Source organism: Primulina huaijiensis, unplaced genomic scaffold (genome assembly GCF_012295235.1).
Source record: "Primulina huaijiensis isolate GDHJ02 unplaced genomic scaffold, ASM1229523v2 scaffold25037, whole genome shotgun sequence".
Lineage (NCBI taxonomy): Eukaryota > Viridiplantae > Streptophyta > Magnoliopsida > Lamiales > Gesneriaceae > Primulina > Primulina huaijiensis.
This window is the reverse complement of record NW_027356117.1, coordinates 97,800-116,903: the sequence shown is the minus strand read 5'-3', so window position 1 is coordinate 116,903 and position 19,104 is coordinate 97,800. Positions and strand designations below refer to the sequence as shown.

Below are 19,104 nucleotides of genomic sequence, written 5' to 3'. Positions count from 1 at the left end.
TGACGATAATGGGTAACCGTATCGATAACAAAAGGCATAATGATTCTCTTAAATTGCCCCTTCCGTTCCAACTCCCAAACTTGTCGCTAAAATATATAGCATTCGTAGAACTGGAGCCCATAAAAATAGTCGAGAATCTCCATTCTCATTCACCAAAGCAGGAAAACAAACACTGAAATGAATCCAAGAGTAGCCCTCGGAATAGCACTTCTTTCCTTATTTTCAGCGGTGGTTGTGTGTTGGAGTCAGAAAACAAAAGTTTTCAACGTCAAGAAATATGGAGCTATTGGGAACAACAAGACAGAGAATTCTAAGGTAAATTTGTTGCCATGCAGAGATCCCATAAGCTGTGGTTATACATATGTTTTCTTTTGCATAATGTAGGCATTTATGAGAGCTTGGACCGAGTCATGTAAATGGAGAGGCAAGAGCATTGTTTTGATTCCAAAGGGAACTTACCATTTGGGATCGATTGTTTTGAAAGGACCTTGTAATGGTAGAAAAGAGTTTGTCATAAAAGGGATGCTAAGGTCTCCTAATCGACCAAGTTCCTTTTTCATCGACCATTGGATCACATTCCAGAATATCAATAATCTCAGAATCCACGGTGGGGGTACATTGGACGGCCAGGGAGCCTCGGCTTGGCCGTATAATAAATGTAAAACCGGTTCTTGCAAGCCTCTTCCTGTTGTAAGTTCTTTTTTTAAAAAAAAAAAATCTAATTTTCATTTATTTATTTTTTAAAACTATTCTTTGCCTATTTCTTGACTATTAATAGCTTGATTAATGAGAAGATATGTTGTTGAAACGTTTGGAAGTGGTAGTGGCCAGGAAATTTATTTTTTGGTTGACTATATGTAACCCCTCCTTTAATCCTATTATATATGAAATTAAATTGGTGCTAAATGGTTTACAACCTTTAACTGTCTGCATTTAATTTTTCTCACTTGGGATTGTTAAAACATGCACTGCATGTATACTGAACTAAGATTTAGTAAGGATACGGATAAGTATTTTGAATTTTGAATACAAAAAGATATGATCAAGAGTGCGATTTTTGCCACCAAAAAAAAAATCGTAGAAGCCGTCAATATTTTCACCTACAATATTAAAATTTTATATTTTGTAAGTTAAAAAATTTGGAATGACATGCAACAGTCGCTGCGGCTGGATTTCGTGAACGACTCGGAGATATCCAACATAAAGTCACTAAACAGCAAGAACTTCCATTTCAACCTCTTCGCATGCAACCGTGTCAACATCCGTCACGTCATTTTATCAGCTCCAGCAGACAGCCCCAACACCGATGGCATCCATGTCAGCAGCTCGGGTAACATCAATATCGACAAGACAGTCATCTCCACAGGAGACGACTGCGTGTCCATTGGCCCTGGAAATCGGGACATTCACATCACCAACACATTTTGTGGGCCTGGCCATGGGATCAGTGTCGGTAGCATGGGAAAATCTGGCACCAAAGAAGATGTTACAAGCATCAGCGTCGTCAACTGCACCTTCCGAGGGACTCTTAATGGAGTTCAGATCAAGACTTGGCCAGAACCAAATGCTGCCGGTGGGTTCGCTTCGAACTTCACATATGATAACATTTTAATGGAGAATGTGGACAACCCTATATTCATTAATCAGCAGTATTGCCCTTTCAATTTGTGCAATCCTCAGGTAAATTGTGTAAAATGATTGGGTTTTCCATTGACTTGCGGAGTTTTTCCTAAGTTTTCTTGTTTCAGGGATCATCGAAGATTCAGATAAGCAACATTATATTCAGGAACATATGGGGGACATCAACCACCAAGGATGCAGTGAAACTGAAGTGCAGCAAAAGCAATCCATGTCACAATATTGCGTTAGAGAACATAAACTTAATCGGTCCAGGAGGAGTTGAATCTTCTTCCTGTTCGAATGTCCACGGCAGGTCTCGCGGCAGACAGAAGCCTCCCTCTTGCCTTTCATGATTAGAATTTGGAGGCCTCTGTTTTTTAAGATAACCTCTACAGTTATCAATTGGCACTTTGTTCTTGTTTGCCGACTAATGTCGAGAATATTAAAGCTTTTTAGACTGGCCAAAGTTTTTTTTCCCCATTATTTTGTTGGATCGTATATTCTGGAACAAGAACTTTTGTAATTGATCGGACGTAAAACGGAAGATGCATCGTCGTGGGGTTCAATAAATCTCTGAACCCGATGAACCGCCTTAATTATGGTAGTTTCAACTACACAAATAGCCCCATAATCTTCAACTTACAGTTGAATTTTGAATGGTTAATCGGTTAATACTCGTCACATATGGATCTTGGAAAAGAATGATTCAAGAAAACTTAACCACTGGATCAGATCCAAAAATAGTAACTCAACCGGTCTGGAAAGTTAAAACCAACCATTTTCGATGATTGATCATGGTATAAAGCAACCGTTAAATAAAAGGTCGACCATCAAGAGTAGCATTCAGTTTCAAGGGGAAAAAAATCGTGGTTTTCGGGGAAAAGGGATAAATGAAACAAAGTTAAATCCCACTCCCGCTTCATTTTAGAAGCATTCTCTTTCAAGATAACCAAACCCCAGGTACCAGGTTTTGGATTCCCGCTATCAGACTTTCCTATACTCCAGGACGAGGAATCCGGGGCCTTACCTGTGTCTTTGAAGGACTCACCCTATAGTATATATTTAGAAATTTGGTAAATGAATTGTTACTGTCTTGAAAGAAAACAAACAATCACCAAACGACAAGCTTTACCTGATGCGTTGGGATCCCAAAATTTCACCGCAACACTCAAGGGCCAGTATTGCACTCTCAGCCTGCAAATCATAGCAATTTACACTAGTAAGTATGTATATTAAAAGCATGTAAATATGCAAGTGGACGTGGCCATGGGTGATTGGTGTCATCACTTAAGCGGCCATGAATAACCAATGTCCATCTTTTGGCTGAGGAAATCTTACAATGAAGTTTGGGGAATGAAAACTTGACAGTCGAAGCGTTATTCAAAAGAAGATGCCAAAGCACAAAATCATGTGAGAGCAATTTCAGCCAGTTATGAACACATACCATGGAAAATTCAACAAATGCGATGCGTGTTGAGTGCATGTGATCCCCCAAGAGCCTCAGACGAGAAACCTACAGTTGAGTTACCTCAGGCATTTTACACTTTCAAAAGCTACAATATTTAGAAAAACAGACTCCAATGGCCAATACTTTAAAACTTTTAGCCTTTAGTTATACCTCTCCGCATCTTGTTTCAAAGAATACCTTGACATCAATTTGAGAGACCTGCTCAAGTTGACACATACCACAGATATGTGTTTTAGAGTATGCAACAGCTAAGTAATATACGAGCAGGACATGGTAAATGGCAAACAAAACATTATTCAGTAAAAGCATAAAACCAGCCATCAACAGATGTAGATCATGTACCTTCTTATCAATATTTGTACAGTATACTGTCTTGGCACACATTTCACGTTCAACCTCCGACTACAGAATAAAATTCATTTAAAGAAATATTGGTAACTAATTAAGATGGATTTACATACAAATTTACTTCGATCCAAGCAATATTTAAACTCATATATTTGATCTTACCCTGGGAAGAAAGGTGGGGTTAACGGGTAGAATGGCCGTTTTTGAAGGCAGGACTGTCACAGGAGAGAAACCTAAATGTGTCCCGCAAAGGCTAAGAGCAGCTCTAGCAGAATCTGTAGATGTTAATCATGCATGCGAAATTGAGATTTGAAGATATTAGGCACGCATGCCAAGCAATACAAAAAAGAGTTGATGAAGAAAATAAAATTACATACACTCATCACCAAATTCTACAAAGGCGAAGCGAAGGCGAGAGTGTGGATCACCACAAACTCGACAGTCAAGAACCTGAAATTAAATACAGCCAGAAGATAATAACTATAAGGCCATCTCCAACCCATAAATCTATTTTGGTGCAGTTTTTGCACCAAAATAGTGCAGTTTCTGCACCAAATATAACATTCATCTCCAACCCATTTACTTCAAATCTTACACAAAAAAGTATATTCCTAGAATATTCTTTTTGTTTATTATTTATTTATAAATTTAACAAGATAATTACGAGAGTTAAAAATGTCAAAAATAAAAAAAAACTAGAAATATTTTTATAAATTTTCTAATATAATTATAATTAATTTTTTTGTGTTTTAATTTTTAGTATAAATTATATTTTATATCAACACGATTTAATTTTACTCATCAATTATATAATATTATTATTAAAAATATTTAATACATATTTATATTAATTAAAAAACATTAAAAAAATTTAAAAAAAATAAAAAATAAACTTTCCCTGCGCCAATTTGGCGCAGGGGTTCCCTCTGCGCCATATTTGGCGCAGAGGGAACGGGAGCTGCGCTATTTTGGAAATAGCGCAGCTCCCATTGGAGAAGGCCCCTGCGCCAAAATGGCGTTATACCCTAAGAAATATCACAAGATATATCTTGCCAATCTTTAGCCTTCAGTAAAGTTCTATTCATTGTGAATTGATGATATGAAAATTTTTCCTGGTAATCAGAAGGCGGTTTACTGTTTGGACCGTGACAGATTAATGACTATAGACCATTATCCCAAAAATGGACGATTAAGAGACCACATTTTAAGTTCATGAAACAAGAAAACAGGGAAGAGAAATTAACGGCATCCCATGTTTGTCCTTTAGGTCCGGCAATTTTTTCCTTCAGGTTAGGATCCCTAGAGGCTAGATCGAAATATATTAAATACTTCAAACTGTGGAGACGTGTGTCCATTGGATTTGTCAGACGAAATCTATTGACTCAATCCCCCCTTTAATGTCAATTTATGGCAGATACCCTACGAGGGAAACGTTGTCCTCTGGTAGGAAATCAAAAGGGTAGTGATAAAAAGCTTCAAAACAGAGTAATAGACATGCAAGACAACTAACTCACAACCTCAGTGAATCTACTCAGTCAAATAGTTTACGGATTTGATTTATGTAACAATTCAAATCACTGGTTAGCTAGGTTAGGCAAATTATTGATGCTACATTTTCAGAAAAACTAAATAATTTCCTGAAAAACAAAAAAATTCCATATCTCATTGCACCGAAAGAAGAAATGCAGCTAAACCATACTGCATTACCATCAAAAGGAATAAAACCAGCTCAACTGAATCAGATAAGGTATACAATACATACAATATGTTAAGATGTCCCACATCGGCTAAACAAAATTCCTGAGAATTACATATATGGACTTAGACAATCCTCCCCTTGAGCTAGCTTTTGGGATTGAGTTAAGTCCAAATCTCAATCTTAACATAATATCAGAGCTCGAGTCCACCGTTATGTGTTGTACTGTCTATAGTTGGGTCACCTATTAATGTCTCTATGATCCAGTTGTTCATACCTGAGTGTGAGGGGTTGTCTTAAGATGTCTCATATCAGTTAGACAGAGATCTTGGGAGTTGTATACATGGACTTAGACAATCCTCCTCCTTGAACTGGCTTTTAGGATTGAGAGATGTCCAAATCTCAATCTTAACGCAATCAAACATATTCTTCAAAATCTCAGAATAGCACAGATCCATGATTTTACTATTAGATAAACCAACAAGCAAAACAATAAGGTTCAAACTTCAACAAAAGGAAACAAGAAAGTAAAACATCATGAAATAAATTGTTGGAAAAGTTAGTAATTCACCCAGAATTCATTTCTCCAGATTATTGGTTAAAATTCTAATATCTGAATCTTATTTTCAAAAATCAGCACCAAACATCTCGTTATGTTTTTCAAACAACACATATACACAGCAGATTTACAAGGAAATCATTAATGGCTTGCAGTTGAACGATCTCTAAACATAACAACTTACCTGTCCAAAGCCGCTGAATAATGCAGCAAGCTGCTCTTCGGTGACCTTATTTCAAGAAACAACAAAAATGTGTCAAATGAATTAAAAGAAAAAGTGAGGTTCATTGATTTACTTACATTGTGGTCAATATCAGACACATAGACTGTTCGCCTAATACTATCATCTCTTTGAGCTCTAAAAGATCTGCCATTTATTCTCCTCCGATTCTGGCTGTAGTTATTTCTTTTCTGAGAACAATTGTGTGACCAGTGAGAAATAAGTAAATATAAGAGATTGGTGGTAGGAATGGTATTGGCAATCTAAAAACTCAGTTCAGATAAACTTAAAGAGCACATTTTGGTCTAAGAAATCATAATATGCAACAGAGTCTGACGTTCAAATATGGTAAGAAATAATCACAGAACATGAATTGGTAAAAGAAAATCGATTGTCGGTTATGAGATCTAGTAATCAGTATTACACGTTTGCTGCTGATTCTGTTTATATTATATTATTAGATTTGTGCATGTATGTATATCTTAATGAACTGAAGCCAGGCGCAGAGCTCACAGTCATATATCAAATGGACCAGTTCGATGATGTATATGCCGAACCAAATTCACTGCCAGCAGTTATAATCACAAAGTCAACAACTTTCCCAAAGATCCATATTTCAAAAGAGTCATCTTTACAGATCAAATACCTATCCATTCGGATGATCACATGTGTCCACAACCTCTCTCTCTACATATGATGCGTCGAAAACGATTTTACGTATAAAAAGGACGTAATTTTTTTTCAAATTCATTACAATCCTCCTTCATCCATTAATGTACGAAAAGACCAATATGTAACAGAAAATTCATGACCAAGAAGCTGATTGCTCTATTTAAGAGGACTTGTATCTTAAAACTCTTTCCACCACTTCAATTTAACAATTAATTCTCCAAAAGAGGAACATAAAACTACATGTAGAATGATCGAATTTGGCATCAAATTTAGTTCTGCAAAATCATCAAATCCACATGAATAACAAAAATAATGAAATGGATAATCAGATCATCACAATTCCAAATTCAAGAAACCATCAATCACTATAAAAACCTTATACAACAAATGACTCCACAATCCTGAGCAAAGAAAGGAAATAAATCCCGCTAATTGTTTTATGGTTCTCACTTCAGCAAATAAAACACAGGAATTTCTTCTTATTCTGTAACAATCAAATATAAAAAGTGATTAATTGCAAGCTATCACGGTAAATTCAACACTGGATCAGATGAACAGGTCAAAACCTTAGATGATAATCAACAAAATGTCAAGCACGATAACTAAAAGACTAATTGACCCATTAGAAAATGAACACGGTTAAAACAACCAGAGAGGCTATTGAATTTATATTATACCCTTTGATTATTTGGGAAACCATCATTTCCTAAATTCTTATCATCAGGAGCAAAATTGATTATCCCCATTTGGCCATGATAATAAGAGGAAGGAAAGAACTCCTTAGCTAGGGGATTCAGCTTCAGTTTCTTCAGAAGATCAACAAGTTCCTTCACTCCCATTTCTGATCTTGAATCCCCATTGGAGTTCAAAGCAGAATCCTTAACCCCACCGTTTACCTCAGTTTCCACACACTCCTTAGAATTGGAATTGACGTTATTTTTGACGGATTTTTCAGTGGAAGCGTCGGTGGCTTTTGGTGGATCAAGAACAGCAACAGGGGTCTCCATTTCCTTAATTGCTGCGTCACCATTCACTTCTGCACCAGCAGCCATTGAATCAACAGAACCCCACAAACAAAAAGGGCTCAAATTACACAAAACCCGACCCTGAAAGACAATCCACAAGAATACAGACTCAAAAATCAAAAGGCTCCGATATTTTTCATGTTTCCTCCCGCAAAGATAAAAACCCAAACTTTTATCTCGATAATAAATTATAATGGTCAGTCAAGACAGAGTCTTTTTTCTCCGTTTCAGATTTCGGTGATCTCCACATAAGATTTTACCAATTCCCTCAATGTAACGAGAGCACGCAATTAATAAATGGGCTATAACCACAATCCCATCCCGTGAAACAAGACAAAAATGGAAGGAAAGAAAGAAGTGACGATGATAGAGATAGAAAGAAGAAAAGAAAGAAAGTGACGAGAAAGATGCAATATATTAGAAAGGGCTCCTGTATAACAAATTCGATCACAAATTGGTAGTGGTTTTGGAAGAAACAAACAGGTGGCCTTTCTCTACCCTTCTTTTTGGCAGAGTTGCCAAGAGAGAGAGCGCGAGAGAGAATTTGTCACATATACATACAGCTAGCCACATAGGATAAACGGCTGGAGGGATGCATTAATCTCACATTTAATTTGATGTTCAAATCTTATTATATTTTGCTGAAATAAAACTTTACTTCAAAAAAATATTAAATAATTAATACACTAAATATTACGAAAAAAATTGAATAAATCACGCACAAAATATTTGATTTATTAAATTTTTCAAAAGAAACTTAAGTATAAGTGAGGATTTAATCCCATGAAAGAAGGGAGCAGAGATCTGTGGACTGAGCTAACGTAAGATGACTTAGTTTAGCTTTTTTGTTTGTTTTTCATACGCCACACATGGGACGTGGCTTTCGTAACTTATTACTGTCCCTTTTTCATTGGGATTCTAATTCTCCATTCCCTTATCTTTTGGACACTTGCTTATTTTATTTCTCCTTTCATTTATTATATATAAATGTTGATTGATATTTGTATGTTAAATATGTAATTTATTTCATCCAATTGTCTAATTTTATATTGGTTAGGTGGTGTCCATATATTTTTTTAGGCTATGTATGTCCAAATTTATTTTAAACCATTGAATTAACATTAGACTAAGTACTTTTATGCTAGCATGAACTAAAATGGCCATCGACATAAGAGTGCATCTAAGAATTGATATTAATCAATCGAATAAGTTTTTTGTGCGACGGTCTCGCGGATCTTTATTCGTAAGATAGGTCAATCGTGATCATATGTACAATAAAAATTAATACTTTTAACATAAAAAATAATATTTTTTCATGTGTGACTTAAATAGGATATGATTGTTTTAACCGTGGCCAAATAAGCAAAATTGATTATCCCCATTTGACTCAAATGGAACATAACATGAGATTTCCAATTAAATAGTTTTAAAATTTGATAATCCAGATGGCATCAAAATCAACATAAATAGTATAAACAAAAAATTATAACAAATGGAAGGAAACACAAACCTTTGTTGCCGTTGTAAGCATCATAAAATCATGCGAATTCATTTGTGTATGAAATGAACTTAACGAAATTCTATTGTTTGAATTCAACATCGTTGAATCTCTAAAAAATGAACCTCCAAAATGCTAAAAACTTTGAAATCCCGTGGGTGATTACAACATAACTGCGATTATTACATTCTAGTAATATTTTAAAGCGTCAAGAATGATGTTTTAGTTTTAAAACCAACCACGACGACTAGTTTGAATTTTTTCATATATTATTACTTGTGCTTATTTCATCGGCACAAAAGTCGGGGAGAGAGGATTTCCACACGTTTGTTGTTACGCAAGGGAGTTGGTCATTAATTAGTCAGAAAATCGAATTTGAACAAGTTTTCCCGTTGAAACTCGGAAAATATATAATATATAGGGGCAGATTTTGAATACGACGCTAGTGATGAAAAAAAATAAATAAATAGAGAAGCTCTCAAACTCGAACCAAGATCCATCCGAAATACCAAGAAGGAAGCCATTATTTTTTAACTTAAAATGGGTTTGACTGGCAGCATGAATATTAGTGTAAATAACAGTATTTACAGCCTTCTGAATAACAGGCTTTAACACTGTCCCCATATATCCATTAAGCTCAATTACCTTGTTCACGAGTAAGCACTCGTGTTTGGTTTACTGAGATTCAAACAAAAATCCATGCTCGAGGAGCTCAGATAACACGGTTCTCATTTTATCTACGGAAACAGGCTTTAACACGACTCCATCTATACCAACCCTTGAGCAGTTCTCTTTTGTCAACTTATGGGTGTTTCCTGTTAGTGCTATAATCAAATGTCTCTCATGACGTTTTGGGAATTTTTCACGAATCCTTTTAGCAACTTCAAAATGATCAGCACCTGGAATGCTTATGTCGAGGAACACCACCTTATGTTCATAAGTAACGGCTTTGACACACTCATCTCCCGAACCAACAGCCAATACATTGCACCCGAGGTGCGTAAGGAGCCCCTTTGTTACCATACGGCCAACACTGCATCATGAAGAAACAACTTTAAAGTCAAATTTATTAACAACTATGACTCGAGCTATTATATTTCAAATCTTCTGTGCAGTTCATCGAGTATTCAACATAGTCAATAAAAACCAACTAGCCATGCACTTAGGTTCAACAACAGGCAAGGCACATTACTTGCACTTATGTGAAAATCTTTAATAAAGTGTGTGGTTTGAATATAAGGCACACAATTGCCATAAGACTCGATGTTTTTACTTAGCACAACCGCGCACTAGGCGTGCTTCTATATAAAAACAACACATACATGGGAGAGAGATGAGACCCGGTCCTCCTTAATACAAACAATACCATACAGCTTATTAGAGAGATGAGACCCAGTCCTCCTTAATACAAACAATACCATACAACTTAGCCAAATAAGCATAAAAAAGCACATTAGTATTCTTACGTCTGGCGATTGACTTCCCCATCCTTAAAAGCTCGATGTTAAATGTAGAGTTTGTTTAATCCAAGTTGAGATGCAATGTGATAGTCCTTCATAGCATTAAACTGAAAAAAATTGTTTCCAAACTATTAACGAAGTATATTATGTGCAATGTCGTGTAATTTTCCTATCCTCGTTCGTAGAAGGCATGTGCTCACTTGTGCTTAAGCTTCAAGTTTTCTTTGCACCTTCGATACCTATGATCTAGAATCATAAGAGGATTTCGACTAACCTGATGTATTTTGGAGGTGTGGCTAATATTACCTTACTAACCCTACTCTAACACTCCACGTGAACTTAAAAACACAAATCTGTTACATCCAATGAAATAACAATGGCCAAGAACTCAACAACCACAATACCACTTAGCAACAATTCAAAGATCGCAACAATAACTGTAATCACGCCAGACGATGCAAACAAAATTGACCACTAGGATCCAACAAGATCCAAATTTTCCCTCTACAACAATAACAGTAACAACAATGGCAGATGTGACACAAACCTCAGCAATTTAACAGCAGCGAATAAGGTGGCAATGACCAGTGGAATGGCAGGCAATGATGCCAAAATTATTGACGACAATGATAAAAGACATATCAATATGTTTAAGACAATAGAGCATAAAAATGAACTCGTAATCTCCGTGAGCGACGAGAACATACAGTTTCTCGACATATACTTCATTGAGACCATGGTTCTAAAATTCGCTAGGCGCTAGTCGGGCCAGAGCCTAAGCCGCCTAGACGAGGTCTAGGCGTCGCTAGGTGGATTCCACAGTATTAATAGACTTGTAATGGTTCTTAAACTAAATTTCAGCCCAAACTTTGTTAAAATCCAATTGACACCTGGTTCATTCCTCCTGCTTAAGACGGATCAGAATAATATGCAATGCAAAAGAAATCAAAATAAAGAAAAAAATTACTTTTAGTGTCTGGTTCGATTTTCTTATGTGTGCAGAAGTAAATAGACAAAGAAGATGAGACTGACGTGTTAGGACAAGCGCAAGCCAACAAATCGTGGTTTTAATTAGGCTTTCAATCCCAAAAAATTAAAAACACGAGCCTATAATTATTTCTTATGTCATATTCTAGTTTAATTCGGCTTTCAAAAATTAAAAGACCAAAAAAATTTCCCAAAAAAACTTTAAATGCCTAGGCCCGCCTTGAACCGCCTAAGAGCGCCGCCTAGGACCTTTTCAGTGCGGTGAAGCGACGCCTAGGAGGCCGTCTAGCCCGAGTTTTAGAACACTGATTGAGACTTGAATTGATTATTTTTTCCCAACTCAATAAATGTGCTCCTGTACAAGCTAAACTTGTCCAAACATAATGATTCAAAATTAGTGGTCCAACGCCATATGAAAATGTTTAGATAGGGTAAATTATATTAGTTCCCAAAGAAGTGTCCGTAAACGACACAACTTACAAAAAATAAAACGTGTCTATCTTCTCCGAACTACATTCCTGGCATAAAATAGCCAAAAATGCTTGCACAAACATCCTATCTAAATATTCCACTATGTCAAAATGTACCACCCATAAAGGAAGGTAGAATTAATTTTAATTTTCAAAAAGTCAAATAACATAAAGAAATGTAACCAGTATTTATTGGAAAAGGCAACCCCAAATATTACAGTAGACAATGGAATAAGTTTCTTCAACTTGGGTTAGTATAAAAGAACATAATATATTTTCACCATCACTATCATCAAATAAAGTATTTACTATGGTGAGCCAGTGCAAGATGCCTTTTTTTACATATTGGATCACCCCAAGTAGCTATTTTAATTGTAGACAGGCCAACGGACAAAACTCATGTCTCTACCATGAGCCCAACGATTTTTTGGCCAAATTCCTTCATTTAGTCAAATTCGCGTTTTTCAGTTTTTGTTAAATTTCTGTTATCTTAATGAATTGGCATATGAAAATCAAAATTCGATTCCGATTTGATTTCCATATCCATTAGGCAAGATAGTATCTTTTAATTAAGTACTTTTCATTTTCTGGATTTTGATTATTATGAGTTTGTTCTATATACACAAGACATACTTTCGATGTAGAGACAGGTTTTTTATTAAATAAAATTATTGCGAGTGTTTTCTCATTATTTCAAGATTTTCAGGCATGCTGTGTTAATCAACAAGTTGATCCTTGTTACTATACGCTTCTTCTACATCATATGGTAACAGCATGAATAGCACATAACAAAGCACCGCCCAATAAACCCGTAATTCCTGTCATATGAAATGGGTGGGGCGTCAAATTAGGAAAATAGGTTTGAATAATTTGGAATTTTTACTTGCCTCTAGAGAGGATGTGGTCTACCTTTCTGAAAAAATACCCTCGTGCCACAATCAACGAATATCACCACAAGATTCGCAACAAAAGACAATGGTGCGGTATGGAAGAAGACAATGGTGCGGTATGGAAGAAGATAGTAGAACAATGGTGACAAGATGTTGACACTTGGCTTGAGTAAGGTGACAGTCAGACAACAACAACAGGGGTATAATCAAGGGTAATCAAAACGATTGGTCTCCTAATATTTGGTTTACTACATTTCTTGCAACAAATGTAGGACAACATCATTAATTGTTATTTGGCTTATCCCATTTTTCCTTATGTTCATCAGTTAATCACCAAACTTTCTGCAACATGAACTCCCATTGAGAATGTAAAAAGAAAAAGAATTTTCCAGATTTCAAATACTCTACGAACCAATTCAAGCCAAAGCAGATATTAATTCAACAAAAGGCAACCTTTAATTTATAGCCAGAGTTACTTGATGTTTATAAATCACTGCTTTACAAACAAATAGAACATATATTGCTCATAAATAAGACACAGAAGGAAAAACATTACAACGACATGAATAAAAGGGAATTATAAACCATTACTAACCTGTTCTCATCCATCACAACTACTTTGAGAGCATAAAAAATTGGCTTAACATAAGTTTCTGGACTTTTAGGTACAAGCGAGTACTTGATCTCATTTGAGCGTCCAGGAAAACCAAGTTTAACAATGAAGATGGCAGTAGAACCTTTCCCAATACCTTCACTTTCAATCCAAATATGCCCTTCCATGAGATTAACAAACCTGATCAAAGAAACAGATCTAAGCTAATTTTGAAATCGTTTTAAAATGTTTATGGCTCAGGAAATGTAGCAAGATTACCTCTTACTAATTGCCAGACCAAGTCCACTGCCATCAGAATTTTTGGAAGCTAAAGGTTGACTCTGCACAAATTTCCTGAATACCTTGGGAATATCTTGTGGGCTGATTCCCAAACCAGTATCTTTTACCTAAACCAAAATGGTAACAGTTGTGAGATGCTTGGAAGCACAAAAATAATCCTCCCATTCGGAAAAAGGGAACAAACCTGTACACGTAAATAGAAGTGGTTGTCACTCAGTACAGGTAAAAACTCTGGGGCTCGAGGATCTCTCAAAGCATCTGATTTTGCAAGAAAGGCAGAAATCGACACGCCACCCTCTTTTGAGAACTTCACAGCATTCCCAACAACATTCAAAAGTATTTGCATTAGCCGCTTTTCATCACCAACGGCAAACTCAGGCAAATCTGAAGACAAACTCAATGTAACAAATAGCTTTTTCACAGATGCTATAGGCTTTATCAGGTTAAGGGCCTACAATAAGAAGCAGATATTCACTTAACCAAAGGAGAATGGGAAACAGAAATTAAATAAAAACTTGCTACTTCTAAAGACAGGGCAGTAGTTAAACAAACATAACACAGCCAATATCGTATTTTTACCTCTCTGAAGAGTGCATGCAGGTTAAAATTTCCTATCTCGAGTTGAAGGCTACCATCTTCAAGCCTTGAAAGATCCAAGACATCATTTATAAGTGTTGCCAAAAGGTTGCTGCTCTTGAGTATTGTTTCAACCATCAGACGTTGCTCCGGTGTCAGCTCAGTCTCTTGTAGTAAGCTTGAGAGAGCAATTATTGCATGCATGGGAGTACTCATTTCATGATTCATGACAGCCAAGAAATCATTACGAGCACGGACAGCCATCTCTGCTTCTCTTCTCGCAAGATCAAGAGCAACGTTCTGTTCCATAAGAAGATCCCTAGCCCTCATTGACTCCTCCAAAATTGCAGCATGCGATAGAGCAACAGCTACCTGATTCCAGAATAAAGCAAACACATAGGAAACTCCAAGCATCAAGAGATCTGATAAGAGGGCTAATCAACTGTTCTGAATCAGGCAAGTGCAGAATGCAAGTTCTTCATTTTTATAACTTTCAGAGGCGTGTTCTTGTTTTCAGACGATGGGCACATCCTTTAAACCAGAAGTTTTTTGACAACTTAAATAACCAGATAAGAAACACCAATAAGCACCATGTCATGACTATACCCATAATTATGACATTATGTCATACACAACCAAATTATCAGGGAATGTAGAATGAATTTCCGACAAACGAGAAACTTTGTTGAGATACCCTTTAAAGTTGTTAGACCAATACAATCAAAGAACAAAAACTAAAAGTCAGCATGAAAAAGTAAGCATGCTGCTAATGGATCTGGATCTTGAGAAATGGATGAATAAAGCCCACTCTATTTCACAACAGCAATGTCAAACTAGGGTAGAAATAAAGAATAGAAAACTAAAAAATACAATTTGTTGCAGGACTTTCGGTGGGAAAAAATTCCACTAGCATTGAGATAATACCAGATGCAGCTACAAATACACAAGATCCCATCAGCCATTTTACCAACCTTCCAGTCATATATGATATATATGTCATTCACTTAAGTTGTAATTTAAGAACAGAGTGGCAGCCCCATTCGAATGGAAATTGGCAAAGAATGGGGCCCTGTAGTTTAATTCTTCATTTCAGTAGATTTAGCTTTCTAAATTCTAAGCATGACAGCATAAACAAAGCACAGACACATTCGATGCCAATATTTTTTATTCACATAAAGATAAAAACTAAAAAAAAGATCCACACCCCAAACAAAGGAAGGCACAAAGAAAATATGTCCAAAATCTGAACGTAACTAGGAAAGAGATGTGGTAAATCCTAACCTGGTCCGCCACGACTTCAACAAGCTCCAATTCATGGACACGCCATTGCCTTGCACTATCCGAGGGGAGCATTAAAACCATTAAAGCATAGCGTTTAGTTGAGAGCTCAGGCCAATCATGAATCTGGAAATTGGATAGATGTAGTAGGGGAACCCGCACGGCAACCACTTCTCCAGGCATGTGTTTTCCAGCACGTCGGAACCAGGCGACTGGAGAATTTGGAGAGATTTTTATGGCTCGATTAGCATTGAAAACTTGATTGATCACAGGATGCTGTATAGGCACAGTAAACCCAACTGGATTTTGGTGATGAAGTGTGTAGGAAAGTTGGAGCTCCAATCCTGTACGAGTTGGCATCCACAACGCACACTCTTCCAAAGCCAACGTTCTTCCCAGCTCAACAAATGTAGTCTTTAGAATGGTATGCCTGTCAAGAGTGCTTCTAATTTCATGAGTTAGCATTCTAACATGCCTACCAGTTTCTTCCTGTGATCGAATCAATCCCATTTCTCTATCGAGCTCTGCAGCCTTATTTTTCAAAAACAACTCCCTTGTTTTAACACTTAATAGATCAGGAATGATATGAACTAGCATAAGGGCAGTTGCACACGACACAGCAGCAGTCAAAACTTTTGCAGCGGTCATGACAATTGCCACGGTTCTTGTATGCATGGTAAATGTCCATAAATTAATTAAGTGGGTTGCCCCACAAAGAACAATAAATGCACCAAATTGCACAAGCACCCATCTATACGGAAATACAGCAGATTTTTTGACAAAGTAGATCAACTCCAAAGGAATAGAGAAATAAGCCAATGCAATGAAGAAATCTGAAATATACTGGTACTTCATCAACAATTCATCAGCCGGCCATTGCGGCTCCATGCAACAATCCATGCTGTAAGAACCACCTGAGCTCCACTATTTTGTATACATTCCTGCATCAATTAATCAAAAATGAATTCACAATCCCAGCTGTATCCAAAGTTATTATCTGATTATTAATTATCTGAAGAAAAAATATAAAGTTTTGATCTAACTGGAAGCATATTGATGGAAAAACAAACCATGATGAATAATAAAATAACTTTATAATATAATATCTTGACATATCTTTTGCACTGAGGCATATTTCTATTTTGCACTCACATGGTTCCCAGATAAAAAAAATCCATGATTATTTATAAATTGAAAATGCATTAAACAAAGTTCAATGAAAGGGAAAAAAAACAAATTTAAAATCTTTTGAGACAAAAAATACTCTATTAACCTATCTATGGGGCACATTGCTGACCAACAAATATTATTACAGGCATTGAATCTAAATGATACTAGTAAGACAATGGCGGCTTTCAACCTTAAGAACAAAATTTGTTCAAAGATCGCTTGAAAAGTCGATGCCCTTTCCCGGATACAAGATTGCGCATCTCCAAGAAAAAGGCACGCCACTAGTTAGCGAATTCCATTATATAAAAAAATTTCCCCAAAATTATTGATTCACTCGGATGAATTACGCGTGACAGCTAATCATATAATTTTAGCATTTTCTTGAAGAGATTATCACTTATTTGAAGATGGTTTATTCCACTACCCCCAGACAACCCAGGAAAAAAAAAAAGCATCTCAATACGACTCTTCAATATTCATATGCAGCTTGCCCCAGCAAACACATCATCATATAACCTGATAAAACTGCGAATTTTGCCCAAAGAACAAAACTTTAACCGAACCCCATTCAAAGAACGACTTTTTGCATAGTCAATCAGATCCCGTGAAGCGAACCAACAAAATCTGAAATTACTACTCTCAAAATATCATGTATTGACGAAACGAGAGGAACTGAAAAATTAAAATTGGAAAAAAGTAGGAAGAAATTACCCAACATTTAGACAAGCAAAATATTACTGGAGCTGAAGTTCAACAGAAAAACGAAGCACAACGCTTTCCCATTGGCTTGATTAATATTTATTTATATTACATCAATATCATAGATTATATTACATAAATGAAATCATATGAGCTTGAAGCTTTTCTGTGATGACTTTGTTTTAAACAAGATGGGGCCTAGAGAAAGAAAGTGTCCAGGTACCGATGTATTCTGGAGGAAAAAATAACGTTACAGGACTGTGAATTTTCACATCACGGTCATGGATCCCAAAAGGTAAGTAAACCGTCAACATCAAGCAAGTCAAAGCCAGTAGGTTAAATAAAGGGCATTCGGTCACAAGATAAAATTATATTCGGCAAATATTGGATTTTTTTTTTTTGGAAGGAATAAGGCATTATATTATCTTCTCATAAAGTCATGGTTTATAAAAGAGCTCAAAATAAAAGGCAAAAAATATACACAATCTTCTGATGCTTCAGACGATAAATCAAAAGATGTTAAAACGTGCGATTAGCCAATCGTTCACAATATTGTACATCAAAAAGAGAAGTCTTGACTACCATACCGATAGATGATGTTAACAACAGTAGGTTCAGTTGCCCAATACAAGCTGGAATCGAGATTCAAAACTCCCAAATTGAAGGTAAATCGAGTGGGCAAAATTACTAACAATTAGTAGCCTGAAAAACTCGAACCAAGGATCTGTAATGGAGTTGAAAACTCCAAAAAAACGAAGCAAAACTGATTTTTCCCACTGGAAAACACGAGCCTGCGGTCACGGCCGGTTTGGTTGGTAATCTTCCTAGGGCTCGAATACACACCACTCACGCAATCATTCGTATCAGAAAATGAACCGGGCTTGAGAAATTGACGTGATACTCTTTTACTCGCGCATCGATCCAATACTTCTGTAAATCTTGATAAGTAAATATATTTTTCAAGGGGACAAGTGATTTTTGGTAGTTTCATAAATTATTTATAATTATATTAGATTTTTTTTCCTTTTTTCCTTTTTTTTAACTTTCAAATCAGTGTTCTTTCTAAATATTTTTTTAGAAATAAAATTTGCTTCAAATAAATGATAAATTAACTAAAATTAAGACATTGGATTAAAGAACAAATATAGAGTAAAATGACTTCATCATTTTAGTATTGGCCTAATCTGATTCAATGTTTATTTAATGAACTAACAATAAAAACTAGTGATTTCGAAGTATTACAAATATATTTCATGAAAATGTTGCTATAAATAAAAATTAAATATATTCTCATATATTATCATATATAAAAAATAATTGCTTGTCATGAGGGTTTGGATGGATGGATTTGGATTTGTGGGAGATTTGAAATGACTACATATCGAGACATGTTCTCATCGCTCGTACTTAATTGTTAGACTTAAAATAATTTTGTCTTCTCTATTTAATATAATTCTAGAGTCAATAATTTGATATGAAGAACTACTGAATTCACTTACTTGCTGCTCTTCAGCTTTATGTTGAGGTCTATCATGTAGAGGTGTTCAAATTGGACCAGTGATCGATTTCTAGGTTT

At 35.9% G+C, this 19,104-nt stretch overlaps 3 protein-coding genes and 1 long non-coding RNA gene across 5 annotated transcripts; 2 read left to right on the top strand and 2 right to left on the bottom strand.

Moving 5' to 3' along the window:
- The first annotated feature begins 126 nt into the window (after window positions 1–126).
- Window positions 127–2,163, top strand: LOC140967403 (exopolygalacturonase-like). The gene is made up of 4 exons (XM_073427907.1): window positions 127–315; window positions 385–690; window positions 1,159–1,680; window positions 1,749–2,163. Exons 1-4 carry the CDS (start codon window positions 178–180, stop codon window positions 1,971–1,973), a joined length of 1,191 nt encoding a protein of 396 aa, XP_073284008.1. The 5' UTR covers window positions 127–177; the 3' UTR covers window positions 1,974–2,163.
- Window positions 2,164–2,383: 220 nt separating this feature from the next.
- On the bottom strand, window positions 2,384–8,124 carry LOC140967404 (polyadenylate-binding protein-interacting protein 9-like). Of its 2 annotated transcripts, none has more exons than XM_073427908.1 (10): window positions 7,261–8,124; window positions 5,992–6,102; window positions 5,876–5,920; window positions 3,814–3,886; window positions 3,599–3,720; window positions 3,431–3,490; window positions 3,239–3,286; window positions 3,065–3,133; window positions 2,753–2,814; window positions 2,384–2,669 (listed from the first exon to the last, which is right to left on the bottom strand). In XM_073427908.1, the coding sequence occupies exons 1-10, from the start codon at window positions 7,633–7,635 to the stop codon at window positions 2,615–2,617; spliced, it is 1,020 nt and encodes a 339-aa protein (XP_073284009.1). In that variant the 5' UTR covers window positions 7,636–8,124; the 3' UTR covers window positions 2,384–2,614. The 2 variants fall into 2 exon arrangements, with proteins under 2 accessions (XP_073284009.1, XP_073284010.1); XM_073427909.1 differs by having other exon boundaries at window positions 3,599–3,711; window positions 7,261–8,123.
- LOC140967405 (uncharacterized) lies at window positions 3,785–4,689 on the top strand. Its single transcript, XR_012173572.1, has 2 exons — window positions 3,785–3,923; window positions 4,467–4,689. It is a non-coding gene; the product is annotated as an uncharacterized lncRNA (long non-coding RNA).
- Window positions 8,125–9,735: 1,611 nt separating the features above from the next.
- On the bottom strand, window positions 9,736–16,607 carry LOC140967402 (ethylene receptor 1-like). Its single transcript, XM_073427906.1, has 6 exons — window positions 15,663–16,607; window positions 14,385–14,753; window positions 13,990–14,256; window positions 13,785–13,912; window positions 13,509–13,706; window positions 9,736–10,139 (listed from the first exon to the last, which is right to left on the bottom strand). Exons 1-6 carry the CDS (start codon window positions 16,557–16,559, stop codon window positions 9,782–9,784), a joined length of 2,217 nt encoding a protein of 738 aa, XP_073284007.1. The 5' UTR covers window positions 16,560–16,607; the 3' UTR covers window positions 9,736–9,781.
- Window positions 16,608–19,104: the final 2,497 nt, after the last annotated feature.

What these genes read in the sequence shown, in the direction of transcription:
- LOC140967403 (XM_073427907.1), top strand. Translation starts at nt 178, where the DNA reads ATGAATCCAAGAGTAGCCCTCGGAATAGCACTTCTTTCCTTATTTTCA. An exon ending in CTTGCAAGCCTCTTCCTGTT is followed by an intron (nt 691 to 1,158) that starts GTAAGTTCTTTT and finishes GACATGCAACAG; the next exon opens with TCGCTGCGGCTGGATTTCGT. An exon ending in TCAATTTGTGCAATCCTCAG is followed by an intron (nt 1,681 to 1,748) that starts GTAAATTGTGTA and finishes TTCTTGTTTCAG; the next exon opens with GGATCATCGAAGATTCAGAT.
- LOC140967404 (XM_073427908.1), bottom strand. Translation starts at nt 7,635, where the DNA reads ATGGCTGCTGGTGCAGAAGTGAATGGTGACGCAGCAATTAAGGAAATG. An exon ending in GTTTCCCAAATAATCAAAGG is followed by an intron (nt 6,103 to 7,260) that starts GTATAATATAAA and finishes AATTGTTCTCAG; the next exon opens with AAAAGAAATAACTACAGCCA. An exon ending in TTGAAACAAGATGCGGAGAG is followed by an intron (nt 3,134 to 3,238) that starts GTATAACTAAAG and finishes ACTCAACTGTAG; the next exon opens with GTTTCTCGTCTGAGGCTCTT.
- LOC140967402 (XM_073427906.1), bottom strand. Translation starts at nt 16,559, where the DNA reads ATGGATTGTTGCATGGAGCCGCAATGGCCGGCTGATGAATTGTTGATG. An exon ending in TTGAAGTCGTGGCGGACCAG is followed by an intron (nt 14,754 to 15,662) that starts GTTAGGATTTAC and finishes TTCTGGAATCAG; the next exon opens with GTAGCTGTTGCTCTATCGCA. An exon ending in ACTTCTATTTACGTGTACAG is followed by an intron (nt 13,913 to 13,989) that starts GTTTGTTCCCTT and finishes ATTTTGGTTTAG; the next exon opens with GTAAAAGATACTGGTTTGGG.